Here is a 15,808-nt window from a genome sequence, read left to right on the forward strand (position 1 = left end):
CGAGCAATAAGTCACTAGCAATGGTTGGACTTTCAAAGCCCACTTCTCTTCTGCACTGGCATCATTTCTAATGTTTTGTTTTTAGTGCTTGCAGAGCACTAAGATAAGAAATATTAACTTTTTAGGTCATTAGCTGAGAATAAAACATTGTGAAAATGTACAATTTTAATCTATGCCACTCTGTCTCATACTCTCACTAGTATCTCTTCCTTTAAAGCCTCATCAGGCTGAGATCACTAAAATCGGTCATTTATGGACTCACAGGAGTTAGGAAACCACTCAATGGGAGGCTGGTAAGAGGAGCGATTAAGAATGCACACTGTGTGGCCTGGGCTCCAGGCCAGCTGCGTGTGATGTGGGACAAGCGGCCCCATCTCTCAATCCCTCACCTGCAAAAAGGAGACACTGATACATACCCTCAAACACCTGCCACGAGGTAAAACACAAGGAAAGCATTTAGGCTTTGGGAGGTACCCACTTGCTCAGAGCTATTTTGGTCATTATGACGATGATGATGACTGTTAATAAGTTAAGCTCGACCAAAAAGTAGAAATCATCATAAAGGAGAAACATTTATAAGTCAATGAGCCTTTCCTTTTGGATGGATTGCAGAATGTTCTATTGATTTTTTAATAAACCAAGTTTTGTCCATTAATTATAGACTTACAGGTTCATGGACAAGTCTCCAGAAAAAGAATTAGAGGCCTCTAACCTCTGAAACTAAGGAAGTAAAGTTAAAAAAAAATTCAAGGGAGAAGAGGATAGCTCAGTCGGGCAAGCACGTGCTTATTAGCAAGAGAGAGGTTCTCAGTTCAGTCTCCAGCACATCCACCTAAAAAAACCATTATTTAAACAAGGGGAGAATTCAAGCAGAAAGAGGGAGGGACTACAGGACTCTTTTGGAGACTAAACTCAGATTTAACAGGGGGTGAAAAAACCCCTTTTCTCAGGTTCTTAGAATTTGCTAATGGTGTGATAAACGGTGCAACCTGAGCTGGTGAGGCTGCACGCACTGCTGCCTCTGCCTGACTTCTCCTGCTCTCTTGCCTCATGGAAGACAAGAAGCAGTGATACTCCCTGGTTTGGTTTCATCTTCCTCACAAATTCACACACGGTTCACTGGTAGGAGCAAAATTACCACTGTTTCTTTTCTGGTATGTCTGAGGAAGAATGGTGGTGCCTCATTACTGCTTCTAGTGAAATCTAGGCAGGCGGCTCCAAGGAGTCAGCATTTAGCCCTGGAAGGCGCAAGGCACGCCCGGGCCTGGAGCATCAGGGCGGGGACACGCGGCTGCAGCACAGCCTCTCATCCCGGCTGCACCTCGTCTTTACTTGTCTCACGTTGCCCTGTATTTATCACACTTCCGTTGAACAGCCTTTTATGTGTTTGGGGAGTTTATCTTGCCATCCTCTCCCTCCTGGTTCTCTGTGCCCACCTGTCCCCCTGCAGTTCCTTCTGTGTTCTGTGACTTTAAAAGAAGAGGGGGGAAGGGTTTCAGATTTTGTTTGTTTGTTTGTTTGTTTGTTTCTCCTTAGCAGTAGGACTTGACATTTTCAATTTTGGAAGAACTAAAAGATAAATAAACTGGGGTTTTTTGTTAAAAAAGAAAAAACAAAACCCTTTTCTCAGAGGAAATCTTGAAAACTATGTAAACCAGATCTGAAATGTCTAGTCTTGTAACATCGTTCATGAATTCGTATTGCCAAGTCTTAAAACTACTCGATAACCCACAGTAGGGATGCTGATAACAGTAACAGCTGCGAACACGGACCAAGCGCCGGCTGGGGCCACCCTGTCCTGGCATCTCTTCCCGAGGCCTCCCTGGGCCGAGGTCACTGAACTCGCTCATTCGTGTGCATCTGACCCCCCCCCCCACCAGCCCTTGGAGGGAGGGAAGCACTGCTATCGCCTTCCCCACCGACAGACACGGCCACTGGGGCACAGAGACTAGCCCACTCAGGCCACAGCGGCACTAAAGGACACCTGTGCTCCCGCCGCTCCGCTGCTGAGACGGGAAGCTCAGGTGCCAGTCCGAGGGGGAGTGTGAAATGACCGGTCTGCCTGGCCCCCGCCTCAGAGAGGAGGCGCCGTGAGTTCCTGATGCAGGGTGAGACCGCCGCCACAGACTGGCCCGGCTTGACGCTGACATCCAAGGCGAAGCAGCGGGTACACACGTGCATTCATGACGTCAGCTCGTCCACGGGTCTGGGCCCGTCACGGCCTGAACGGGGCGAAACCGTCCCGCGCCTCAGTGAGGGGAGCGCAGCTCTTTCAGGTCCCACCGGGCTTCACTGGCTGCTCCCCGACTCCCCCACAGCCTGTCTTCCACGATTAAAGGTCTCAAGCTTTTTACACTACCCAAACTACATAAAGGCGTTTCTGCAGATGGAGCACCTTTTCAGGCTTAAACTTTTTTCGCCTACGCTCGGCAAGGGGAAGAAAGAAACACGACCCTGCAAAGTCTCGGAGCCTCACCACTTACCCGAGAAGAGCGGTCTCAGCACATGATGACCTCACACTGCAGGGTGAGAACAAAACAAAGCCGTCCCCAACCACAGGCACTCCCAGAGGGAGCAGAGGACCGCGGGACTTAGAAAGCTGAACCTCCTCCCAGAGACAGCAGGGACGACAGCAAGGGTAAACACAGGCGGGGAACACTGACGGGAGGGACCTCAGGCCGGAATCAAGCGCAGGGAAGGGGGAGCAGAGACATTCTGACCTGAACTCCTCTATCACTTCCCAGCCTGCTTCACGCCCCTCTCCAATAACCGAGGCCCCAATAAACCTCTAGAACGGTCTGATAAAGAATGATGCAATATCTTCCAGAGCCATCACAGATTCATCTAAGCATTTCTACAAAGAGCGCACCCAGATTCAGACCATGCGGCTGCACTGACGGTTCATAAAGGTGGTCTCTGCACAATTTGTTGATGGTGGGGGCTGGTATAAATCGGGGAAAAGGAAATTTAAGGCATTTCCTCGTCTAATACACACTTACTACCGTGGGCTTTCTCTTTGGACGGAAAAGTCTATAAAAATCTCATGGATCAAAAAACACCTCACAGTTCTGTGTCCCACCTGGATCTCTGCACCCTTTGTTACTAACTTTGTGACAATATGACAGCTACGTCCTGAACCATTTAAGGCAAGTTCATTCATTAGGGGCCAAAAGGGTAAAGACATTCAGTGATCATTTGTAGGTCTGCTCCTCCAAAGAAGATTTTTTTTTTCTTTACTCTCTGTTAAGTGCTAACGAACATAACCAAATCCAACTTCACTCAGTTAGAGAACTAGGTCAACCAGAAAAATAAGTAACAGCCCCCAGGCCCTAAATTAGCTGGTAAAATTGACATCTGGGGTTAACTTCACCAAATACCCAGGAATTATGAAAAGGACCCAGACACAGAACTTCAAGGTCAGTCTACCATGAAATGTTATGCACCTGTTCCAGAAATCAATCACTGTAATCCACTAATATCATTCAGTAAGACTCAATAAGATCAACACATACTCAATAAAATCAGAATAAAACGTCTCGTGTGCAGGATTCCTGACTCAACGGATTTTACACTTTATTTAAGCAATAGCCAAGCTTAACTCACAGGGACAGTAATGAATTACTCTTGCTTGCTTAAGGGCTGCAAACGAGCCCAGCACAGAGGCACGGGCGGAGCTTACCTGGGCGGTGTCTGTTGGCTGCCTCGGCAGGAAGTGAGCTGCCCTGGAACCTCCGAGCCCCAGCTTTGCCACCAGTCCCAGCAGGATAGTGGTAGATGACAGAGGCTGAACACAGCCCCTCGAGGGCAGCTGGGCATTAAAATGAAAGTACAATGAACAAAGTTAGAGGCCATCCTCAGCTCGGACCGCAGTGACTAAGAACGATTTAGAAAGCCTGCTTACATGCAAATGCCGATTTTCTCCCCCAAACACAGATCAAACCCACAGATCGCTGGTTCTGCTACAAACAGGAACATGCCACCTTTTCTGCTCTGTATGCCCGTGTCCAGGCTGGCAACACGGAAGACTCATGGTGCTCAGGGTCCCACTGAGGGGCAAGCACACACGTGAGACGGGCCATCTACTCCTTCAACTAACCAAGAGTCTAGTGCACACTATGCGGCAGGCTCTGGGCCAGAAGCTGGCCCTGCGTAGGGATGAGGGGTGTAGCAGAAAGTGCCCTGGACTGAAAACACTTAAAATGATAGCACCCAAAGCAGTACCAAAATACCTTTCCGCACCCTTCACCCTAAATGCATCTGCCCCACCAGGCCTGCCTCCTCAAAGGCGGCCACATTTAATGGCTGCAACCTTTTGCTCTCCTCTCACTGGCAGTTCCACCCAGAGAACCTTGGGCTGCCGCACGCCTGACAAGCTGTGCTACTGTTTTCACCTGTATTCATTAGCTCTGCGGGTCTCAAACTTCTTGGTCTTAGAACTCTCTGACACTCTGAAAAACCACTGAGGATCACAAAGAGTGCTTCTGTGTGTGCATGCAGGTTACATCTACAGACACTTACCATATTTGAAAATAAAACTAGGGGAGAGGGATATAGCTCAGGGGTAGAGCACATGCTTAGCACGCACGGGGTCCTGGGGTCAATCCCCAGTCCCTCCATAAAAAAAAAAAAGGAAGAAGAAAAGTAGAAAAGGATTTTAAAATGTATGTGTTCATTCCTATTAAAATAATAATAAGCCCATCACATGTTAAATTTTTGGGAAAAATAACTGCTTCCCAAAACAGAAACAATCCGCCAGAAGAGTAGCACTGTTTTACATTCTTACAGATTTCCTTCCTGTCCAGCCCGACACGAGTGAGCTGGGCCCTCTCATCTGCTTCTGCGCTCCGTCTGCTGTGGTGTCACACGCTGTGGAGCCCCCGGGAAGCTCCACTGTGCGTTTCTGATGGAGTGGCGGTGAGGAGGCCAAGAGCACAGGGCACCGTCCCCTGCAGGAAGCTGACAGCCCGTCACCACCACGTGGGTCAGGGGCCCGGGTGGGCACTCGCCCTGGAGCAGCGCCCAATCTCGCAGCTCCACCCCACCCGTCAGTCTCGAGGATTTACAGACCTCTCTCCCGAGACGGCGAGGCCAAGCTCCCTCGTGCCCCTCTCATCCGGCTTAACCTTTCACCTGTTCTCTCTTTTCTTTTACGTCTGTTCCTTCTCTTTCCCACTTCTATTTCCCTCTCCTCTTTAAGAAGCCAAATTAGGAAATTTAAGTCCATTTCAAGAATCTCTTCCAGTTCATGTGTGCTATAGCACGTGGTTAAACTGCTGTCAGAGAACTTCATTACTTCATCCTGACCACATTTATCGTAAGTGGCTGACAGGCCCTCACTCAGCTGTCCGCTTCTCCCACGAGAGCCCCGTTTCAGTCCTTCCCCCACTGCTTTTTTTAACAAGCGTGGCAGGAAACCCACGGACCGTGCCTCCCGCTCCTGCCTCCAGGAGAAGGTCCTGCAGGAGAAAATCACGTCAACAGGCAGCTCCAGACGGAGGGAGAGCCCTGCGACAGACGGGGCTGCGATGGGGCCTGCGGGCACTGGCTGCGGGGTGGGGTCTGGAGAGGCTGTCCTTAGCTGCAGGGTTGTTTTTTTTGTTTGATGGTTTTTTTGGTTTTTTTTAATTGAGATATAATTCACATACCATAAAACTCACTCTCTTAAAGGTGTGCGATTCAGCAGCTTTCTGCACACTCACAGCTGTGCAGCGCTTATCACCATCTAATTCCAGAACACCCCATCGCCCAGAAAGAAACAGCTGCCCATTAGCAGTCACGCCCCATCCCTCTCCACCCAGCCCCTCACAACCATCATCTGCTCTCTGCCTCTACACGTGCCTTTTCTGGACATTTCAGACCACTGAAATCAACATGTGGCCTTTTGTGTCTGGTTCCTTTTACTTAACATGCTGTTATCAAGGGCCGTCCATACTGAGATGGTATCAGCATCTCATTCTTTTTTTTTCTTTTAAAAATGTTATAGTTTATTAGAAGGTGGGCAGTACTATCAAAAAGAGCAGAGCAGAGTATAAGGGGTGGGGTTTCCCAGGGAAAAGGGTAGGTTGAGCAATCAGGGTGGACTTCCCAGAGTAGGTGGCCTTTTTCATCTTCCCCCCTTTTTTTCTTTTTCATTCATTCTTTTGTATGAATAATATTCCACTACATGGAGATACTACATTTTGTTCATCCACTCAGCAGCTACGTATGGACAAGGTCTGGAAGAATGAGTGTAAGAGGTGACTAACAGGAACGGCATTTAAGCAAAGGGCAAGATGTGCTTTAAAAAAAAGCCAAAAACAGAGGCACAAGGCAATTCAGCGCGTTTCTGAGGAAAGTGCATGCTTGCTTCGGCAGGACTGCCGTGCAGGGCTGCAGGGGAGAGTGGCAGGAGACAAGGTGAGGGAGTCACCCCAGAAGATTCCCCACTGCAACCAGCTCAGCCGACTCTTCTCCTCCCTCCTCTCTTTTTAGAACCATTTTTCTCAGTTTTCTCTTATTTCAAGTGACAGCATTTTAACTACACATCTGATCCTCTGCATCAGACCATCTTACCTCCAAGCCACAGAAAGTCATTCACTGAGCGGAGCAGCTCCACGGACATGTGGTAATGGACCAGGGAGTCCTGGAGCATCCCGGCCTGCAGGCACAAATCCCCCACGTGCTTCCGCATGCGCCCTTGGCACCGCTTCTTGTAATGTCTGGGAAGTAAAACGCGTGGAAATGTATCACCAAGAGTGCATGACGTTTGCCCCAAAAGCATGCTGGCAAAGCACTACTCAACCCTCTCACTACAGCAGAATGCTAAGAAGGCAAACTGGGCTCTACAACTGAAAGGCAGCAACCGTCACTGCCAGTATCTGAGCTGGAACGGTCCTGACTTCAAAAACTGCTGTGAAGTTGTTTTTAAACGTGGCAGGTGTATATGAATTTCACGTAGATGGTATCAGGGTAGGATTTTTCTCTTCAATTTTTCCAGTCACAACATTAGCACAAGAAAGTTCATATTTCAGCTTTTTTAAAAAATCAATTACCTTCCACTTTCTTAACTTTGAACCTATTATTATTTTATAAAGAGAGCTATGCTGCATATTATAAACCAACTGCTGGGCTTTTGCAAAGAAGACCTTTGTAACTTCACTATTTCAGAGCAAACTTTTGTGATGCTTTGAGAGGTGGGCCTGGGGCGCTCACTAACAGCTCTTTAAATATTGGCAAGGATATGCCATTAAATAATGCAAAGTCTTCTAACTCCATATCAACTCAGAAACCAAAGAATCTGCACCAAAGCCTTACTTTATCATTTTTAAATATTCCTATTGTTTTGAATATTAAATTCCTTAAAAGATAAGGTTTTTTTCAAGAAAAACAGCAGCTGTATCAAATTTCCTCTCACCAAGAAAACAATCTTATCAAGGACAAAAACCCCTATGGAAATCCGAAAGATCTGAGTTTCTAGCTAAATGAACGTACAGATCCCAAAACAAACCTAAACCCTACAGGGTCTCACTCGAACGAGCTCAACAAACTCCTGGAACTTAGCTCTTCTGTTCCAAATGCTGGATGAACTAAGATCATCACACAAGGCAGAGAAGGAGAGAAGAGGAAAGTCAGCCTCGCCTCCGCCTGTTTTCTTCCAGCCACAAGGCACCGCTGGGAGGGCCCACTAACAAGCCCTCCCCATAAGAAAACACTACATCCACACTGTCCCTACCGCCCCCACGCAGCCCCGCCAGCCCCCTCCCACTGGTCACCTCGCCAGACCGTGAATGGTCTTCTAATGACCCTCCCACCCTCCCACTTGGTAGCACCCTCCCCATCCTCCCCGGTACACAGACACACACAGACACACACACGTACACACACACGTACACACACACACGTACACAGATACACACACAGCCAGGGTGGCCTTCCCAAAGCACAAATCTGATTAGGTCACTCCCCCACTTCAAACCCTTCAGAGGTTCCCTGGAAGAGTTCTACCCCCACCCCCAACACTGTGTCCTGCACACCCAGCCTCACCACCGTATCAAGGTCCCCAGTGACCTCAGGGGCCACCTGCCCTTCTGCCTAGCTACCTCCCACTTGCCTCCGGGCTCCTTTTGACTCTGTTTCTCAAGGAAGCCTTCCCTGCCTTCAAACTCCACACTTTGGGTTAGGGGCCCCTCTTGTGTTCCTAGAACATTCTACAGAGTCAACTTCTGACACTGATAAACTCCCAATAGGCAAGTACGTTTTGCTTACTATTGTGGGTCTACCCTTCCCCACTAGGCACTAAGAAGCGTGTATGTTGGGAATAAACGAGTGCAGGAGTGGGTCTCAAAGGGACAGACAGAACTGCTCTCACCCATCCCAACCCCTCTTTCTGTAGAACATCAGCAGAAGCAAAACCGGGAGTACCTCTCCTGTGGATCACTTCCTGCTGACACCCTTCGCTGCCTCCTCTGTGTCAGTTCTAGTAAAACCCAAGCTCCTCCAAAGCCCTCCACCCCAGGCCCTCTCCAGTGGCCTCCCCAGCAGGGGCACCGTCCACCCTGGACCACACAGGGCACTGTCCCCGAGTCCCCTCCCCACAAGCCTCCAGGCCTCTGCTCAGGTTGCGCCTGCCACTGAGCCACACTCCTGGCCCCTTCTCCTGGCTGACTCTTACTCTGTCCTCAGAACTGAATGCAGAGCCCATTTCTTCCAGGAAGTCCTCCCTGATAATGTCCTTTAGCTCTCGGCTGGGCTCCCTCTACAGCAGCACTGCATGGTGACCATCTGGGTGTTTGTTCACCTCCTCCTTTGAGACCATGATCTCTCTGAGGCCAAGCGGGAAGAAGGAGCCAGAGATGACAAGAGGGGTGCGAGGAGCAAAAAGCAAAATCGCAGCCCAAGTCTCAAATTCAAGGATTCTTTCTCGGGTAAAAGAATAAAATGTTTCACACGTATGCAATTTGGGTACGATTTTTGTGGCTCATGGAACACAAGGGCTTTGGTGTTCTAGTGTAAAAACCAACTTACGTGCAAAGAAATATATATACTCAAATCCAAAGGAAACCAGAGCTGCTCAACAACAGTTTGCAGTTAAAGTCCAAAGGAACTTCGATAAAGGCAGTCTCTCTCTCCCTTCTTTTTTTCCTGGCAACAGAGTTTTAGAAATAGCTGCATGACTAAGTGATGGCTACAGCCCATGATTCTGCGCTGGAGTGTTTGGGGCTGAGGAAGCCCAGATTATGTGCATCGTGTAAATGCAGTCACATAACACACCACAGGCGCCCTGGTGCTGGAGCCGAAGTTCCAAAGCAGACAACCTTGCGCTGGAAGACAGCTCTAAATAGAAAGTTAAGAAATGCCATGTTTCGTACTCAGTTTCAGATACTATATGGGCCATTAACTGACAGTGCATCTTGTCTAATGAAACCTGAAAATAAACCGTCAAGGTCAATTTTCTCCATCTGATCCGTTTCATGATAACGCTGGATACTAAAACCTCGCTCCGTGCGGAAAGCTCAGGCCTGCGCTGCAGCAGAGTTACATCCAAAGGAAGAAAGCCGATCAGGGGAGAACTGGAGAGTTTCCCTTCAGAAGTGACCTTGCACCTGTCCATCATCTGCATCCACGTCATCGTCAAAGGAGTAAGATCCTACGTCTCTGGGACATAAAGCACTGTGATGCTTCCAAACCATCAAAGAGCTCTGAGCTTTGTGAAACAGATCTGAGGCACTTAAATCAGAGACCTTTTCTGAAAGGCTCCAAAACCGATCCAGATGTAACAGGGAGGTACCGGAATTAGCAGAGAGAACTCGCCCTTGAAGTGTGACAAGGCCATGCCTGAATCCTGCCACAGCATCTACTAGCCGTGTGATGCTGGGCTAATTACTTACCCTCTCTGACAAGGCTTCCCAATCTGCAAAAGGGGGCTGCCACTGCCCACCTGGGAGGCAGGGATGTGGTGTGAATGACACATGCAGGCAGGGCGGCCGACTGTACCTGACACAGAGCCTGGCTAGTGTCCCTCCGCTGCCCTTCTCCCCTTTTAAAGTTGCACTGTTCCGCCTGATAAGTATTGAGTCCCCGGGACAGACTGTCTGATTCACTGATACATGCCTTACTTACCCTTAGGAGGCTAGAAAAAGAACTGCTTCCTCCCTAGTAACTATCAGTGTTCTTAAGGGTTTGGGGTTTTTAAGTCTATTTTGCGGGGAGAGACTATTCCAGAACTGTCCAACAATCCCTCTACGCGTCAGCTCCCCCTCAGCACCCCTCCCCTCTCACCCTAGACTCCCTGTCTGGTCGCCTTTTGTCCCTGGGAAAGGGAGTCCGCTGGGCTGGGGGGGCTCCCAGGCCTCCCTCCCTCCCTCCCTCCCTCCCTCACAGGTGAGTGTGACTGCCTTCTCCCCACCCCCAACTCCAGCTCCCCCACCCTGCTGCCACAGCATCTTCCTAAGATGCACCCCTGGCCACGTCCCTCCCTTCAGCACCTTGAGGATAAATGGCATTTGCTCCGAAAACCCCAATGACCTACGAGTGACACACCAAAGCTGCATGGCCTAGGCTTTTCTCCAACCCAGCCACAGCCCTGCCCTCCCTCCGCCTCAGTCCACACCTGTCGAGATGAGCTCGTCCACACACACAGCTGGAAACACCAGCTAAAACTGACGACTCCCAGCAAATCTCTCTGGTTCGGCTCCTTCCCCTGAGCCCTAGGCTCATAAACCCCAGCACCAATTTGAAGTTGTCACTTGGACGACAAATGGCGTCTTAAAATGCCTCACGTCCAACATTTCCTCTGGAATTCGACCCCCCCACCCAGCAGATACCTCCCAGTCTCCCGGTCTCCCGCCTTTTAGTACCAGTCCTGGCACCCGCCCAGCTGCTTGAGGTCACATCTGATTTCCCCCATCCCTCCCCCCCGGCCCTGCCCTGAAGTCGGTGCTGTCATTTCTGTCTCTAAGTCTGTCTGGACCCTGGTTCTGCAGAGACCACGGCAGGGACCCTGAAAGCTCACAGCAGGATGCGCTGAGTCACAGTCCTCCGAAGGTGCTCCCTGGAGGGGGAGGCGTCTCCTGGCACCAGTCACCTCAGAAGACACTGGACTCTCGCACAGGAGGCCCAGGAGAAGGGACTCGAGGTTCTCCTGTGGTCTGAACTTCAAAGTGCCCGAGGTCTAGGGGAGCTCCTAGTTAGTGGACATATCAGCCAGTGGGCAGGTGAGGATGGAGGAACCCAGGCAAGGCTGTTCTCACTCCGACCCCCAGGCTCTCAGGAGCCACGGGAAAGGCCCTGCATCCGGGACACAGCCCGGCCGTCACAGACCCCAGCCTGCATCTGCCAACCCGCACAGCCTCAACTCCGCCCACTTGCTACGCTTACTTCCGTTCTGTCCCGCACCCCACCTCCAGAATGTGATGGACCCTTTCAGGAAGTCTGGCCTGTCTCAAGTGAGACCAAGTCAGTGAAAGGTGAGGCGTCCACATTTGGACCAGAACGTGCAAGGAGAAACAAGGCCTTGTGGCCAGCATGACGGTGGTGGCCAAACCCTTCCCCTGGGTGAGATGAACCTCAGGTGGGCTGGGAAGGGGAATGTAAGGTCCTAGGTCAGCCAGAGCATCTCCCTTCACAGCTGACCTGGAGTTTCATTACCCCAAACTAATAACATGGCCATCAGTGGTGGACATTAGCCACAACAGATACGGAATCAGCTATTTACTGCCAACATGAGTTAAGAGTAAAGGGTGGAGCAGGGAGGCTAAGGTAAACCACAGACCCCGCTCTGAATGCTCACTGGCTAAAGCAGAGAGGAAGCTATGGTCACTTATAAAGGTCCCTGCGTCCACTAGATCCAAATGAACCAACTATTTAGGAAAAGGCCATATTTTCCTGATACTTAGAAAAATCAGCTTCATAAAGGAACAAAAGAGTAGCATGGATTTTAGACCAGCTTCCACCCCTTTATGAAGGCAAAGTAAAGTAAATGGCACGGTCAAGGTGGAAGCAAAAGAAAACCTGGTGACCGCTTCCTCCAGCAGCGTCCCTCTGCGGCCAGCACACTCCCCAGCCGGCCACGTCTTCACCGGTGACTGCCGGCCAGGAAGCACCGTCATGCACATCACACAGCGACAGCCAAGAACTACGTGCCGAGCACGTTCGTTTAAAAGCCAGAATCAAGCAAGGTGCTGCAGACTTTGACTTTCCAAGTTAAAATACCCCGTGAAAAATCCCTTGGCAGCCGCCTAAATTGATTAGCATCTCGCTTCCTCAAAACAAACAAAAAAAATTACGGGCTCATTTGTCACCAAGTATATGGAGGACCAAAAAAGTTCCTCAAAGCAAGGATTTTAACAGATATCAAACACCAGTGGGTTACATGCTAACAAAGCAAAAATTCCAAAAAATTACAAAATAAAAAGACGACCAGGATATTACACGGATCAAAGCAGCGGTTAAGGTTTTTGATTTTTAAAGCGATGGAGGCGGTGAGAAGGCAGCACAGAGGGCAGTCTAGCTACTGTCAATGCGGTGTGTTCACAGCCTACCTTTTCAGACCCAACAACACACTCACAGGGCAGTATGAGAGAAAAAGGAAAAGGAAAAAGGAAAAGAAAGAGGAACAAGCAAAAATTAGAAACACACAAGAACAAAAACAACTTTGACAGCATGTACAAGAATTTATGTGGCTGTGATGAGGCCCGGGCCACGCGTGGACATGAGTGAGATCAGGGAGGGCAGGTGCCGGAGGGGAGTGGCACTGCCATGGAGCCGCCAGCGTGGTCGGTACCCCAGACCAAAACTCCATCTACGTGTACCTAGACATCTGTCGAGCTACAAAATGGGATCGCATTTCAGGCTGGACATTTTTTCTCACTCCCACCAAGAGTAGCAGGAGAGAGTTAGGCTCTGATCCGGCACCAAATCACTATTTTAAAAATTAGATGACTATGGGATAGTGAAAGCAAAAATGGAGTAAAATGTGTCTGATCTGAGCTCACTGGCATCGTTATCTCACTGACATTGAAATGCCAGCTGAGCATTTACAGTACCAGAACAGACAGACCCACCAGGAGGGAGGTTTAATGCGCTGCTGTATTTAGATGCCCAGAGCCGTGCCTGGTACACAAGGCTCTGGGTAAACATTGGTGACAGTATCAACCACTATGCGCCAAGCACAGTGTCCTGAAACTAGCTACTCCGCCAAATCCTGAGCACAGACTTCAAAAGGCAAAAACAAGCTGGCATTCTCTGGTGGGTCTGCAGACTCAGAGCCAAGAAGTTGATGAGCAAAAAGGTCACCAGTGCCTCACACGAGAAAAGAGGAGGCACTGGCCGGGGGCCTGGGGCAGGGCTCCTGGCTTCCACCACTTACCCACCAGCCTGTCGGGGGGGGGGGGGGGGGGCGGTCCCTGCAGACACAGCAGGCGCTGTGTACACGTGCAGCCCCACCTTGGGAGGGACCATCACCTGGGTGGCTACCTCGCCTGATGCCTGGGGCTCAGCAGGAGGCAACAGGTGAGGTGAAAGGAGCCGGCCTGGGAGTGGCTTGGTGCTGGCAGCTGTGCCCTTGGCAGTGCCCAGGCTCCTAAACCTGCTACCTCAGCTCCCAGGAGCAGAAGGGAAGCGCTGGCGTGTAGATCACAGGACCCTGAGAGGACTAAGTACAGATTGTGGCTATGACATGCCTTGCCCTTTCCTGAAGCCACAGAAACAGGTCCAGGGGAGGAAGTGAAAATTCCCCAGAGCCCGCCAGGCACCGCGCACAGGTGGGACTCAGGGCCCCTGTGCCTCTCACTCGCAGGGCTGGCCTGGACTTTCTCTTTGTCAACTCTCTGGCATCTTCTCCTCCAACTTACCAACAACCAGAAAGTCAGGTTTGACCTCGGGTAAGTTCAAGAAACATAGAGCAGCGACTCCGCAGGTCCTCTGACCCTCACCTGTGAGACCACCGTGCGAGCTCTCCAGAGAGGGGAGAACAGACTCAGAGCCTGAGGTCCAAGGCCGGGGGGGACGCAGCCACCCAAGTGCTCCCCAGCAAAAGGGGGCCACCTCTCAGCAAAGGTGTGCGTCTCACTCTCTGCTGCCGGAGGGATGGCACGATGGCCACACAGGGAAACAGAGCAGCAGGCAGAGAGGAGGCAGACGGCCCAGAAGAGCTTGTCTGCAATTCTAGGGCAAAGTGGGGCCGTGGACTTAATCACAGAGACAAATTCAGGACTGACCTTTCCCTGCTCTGTCCCATACTCCCTGTGACACGCCTTCCCCTGCATAAGGAGCTCCTTCGGAAGTCCCTGGTGACGTCCTGATGTCCTAACCTGGCATGGTGGCTGTCAGGCAGGTAGAGGGGCCTGAGCAGAGCAGGTGCCAGGCTCAGGAGGCAGGAGACACTGGCTCCACCCCTAGTTCTGCTGCTTCTCGGGATTCAGCACCTCACCTATACATCAAAGGGACGGACTGTGCCCGGGGCAGGATGTCCAATAGGAATGAAATGTGAGCCATGCAAAGAAAGTTTTCCAGCTGTCACATTAAAAAAGGTAAAAAACAAACACTGGAAACTGATACTAAGAACAGATTTTACTTAATCTACTATATGTAAAATACTCCCATTTCAACATGTAGTCAACATAGAAAGTATCAAGATACTGAACATTTTTTCTAGACTAAGTCTCAGCGTCTGACGTGCATTTGACCTAACGCACATCTCAGCTCAGACCAGCCTCCTCCCCAGCGCTCCCAGCCTCCGTGCCTGCGGCTACCCTACTGGACAGCAGCTCCAGGGGGTCCCACCAGGGGTCCTGGCTGAAACCAGGACACACTAACCCTCAAAGGATCTCCCTGAACCAAAGGCAGTCCCATTTTTAAAAGTCTGAAAACCAAAAAAAAAAAAAAAAAAAAAAAAGTCTTAAAACCAGCAGACTGCACCTCCCTCCCGCCTCGGTGCAAGACAGCCCTGCTGCTTGCTCAGCCCTCTCTGGATGTAGGGAGGCAACCGCGGCACACAGCCAGGGGGGCCAGGCCTCCAGGTAGACTTACCTGCTGTCTGTGTCCAGTCCCACAAAGTCCTTCTTCTCAAACGGGACGCAGAGGAGGGGGATCTTGTCCCCAGACTTGTCGGTGGCCCTGTCTAGGCGCTTGGACTCGAGCACGATGAAAAGCGACTCGATGAAGTCCTCGATCCTCTTCTCCACCGTCCCGCAGTCCTCGTAGCTGGGGTAGAAGGCCACGTCGGTGCGCGGCTGCTCGGCGATCTCGCCCTGCAGCCCGAAGACGAAGAGCCGCGAGTCGTAGAGCGTGGCGCCATACAGCTCCTTCTGCACGTGGAACTTCTCAAAGGTCTGCGGCCAGTCCTTGGCCGAGAAGCAGTCGGTGATGGTGACGAGGCCCACGACCTTGCGGTGGGTCTGGAAGTCGCCCCACTCGTTGTTCTCGGGCGGGTAGTGGTGCCGGTAGCGGATGTAGAGCACCCGCTGGGAGTCGCGCACGCTGACCTGGCTCACGGAGGAGATCCGCTTGTAGATGCGGAAGAAGTTCTCCTCCGATACGATGCCCACGGGCTGGACCACCACGAGGAGAGTCTGGTGGTCCTCAGCACACTGCATGTAGTCGGGGACACTCATGTTGCAGGCCCTGCCGAGAGGGGAGAGGAGGCTGAGGTGCACGCTGTGCCGTGCACCTCTGGGATGCAGTGATCCGCTGTGTACCCACCGGAAGGCAGAGGAAGCCCAAGCAAAGACCTCCGTGTAACTCCAATGGCAGGAACCTCACCCTGGGCTGAGAGGAAGAGGACTGGGGTGGGGGGGGCAATCTGGGGCACGCAGACGCTGGGGCAACCTGT

The 15,808-nt window shown here is 51.0% G+C and overlaps 1 protein-coding gene across 3 annotated transcripts in view; it reads right to left on the reverse strand.

Moving 5' to 3' along the window:
* Positions 1 to 15,808, reverse strand: part of TRAPPC9 (trafficking protein particle complex subunit 9) — a 404,238-nt gene that overhangs the window by 383,537 nt on the left and 4,893 nt on the right. For 2 of the 3 annotated variants that reach the window (XM_074353143.1, XM_074353142.1), the window contains exons 2-4: positions 15,007 to 15,600; positions 6,553 to 6,698; positions 3,680 to 3,808 (exon numbers count right to left, since the gene is read on the reverse strand). In XM_074353143.1, coding sequence (XP_074209244.1) covers positions 3,680 to 3,808; positions 6,553 to 6,698; positions 15,007 to 15,600 — 869 coding nt within the window. Of the gene's footprint in view, positions 1 to 3,679; positions 3,809 to 6,552; positions 6,699 to 12,518; positions 13,205 to 15,006; positions 15,601 to 15,808 lie in introns of those variants that run through there. The other variant, XM_074353144.1, reaches the window with a different exon arrangement.

Source organism: Camelus bactrianus, chromosome 25, assembly GCF_048773025.1.
Source record: "Camelus bactrianus isolate YW-2024 breed Bactrian camel chromosome 25, ASM4877302v1, whole genome shotgun sequence".
NCBI lineage: Eukaryota > Metazoa > Chordata > Mammalia > Artiodactyla > Camelidae > Camelus > Camelus bactrianus.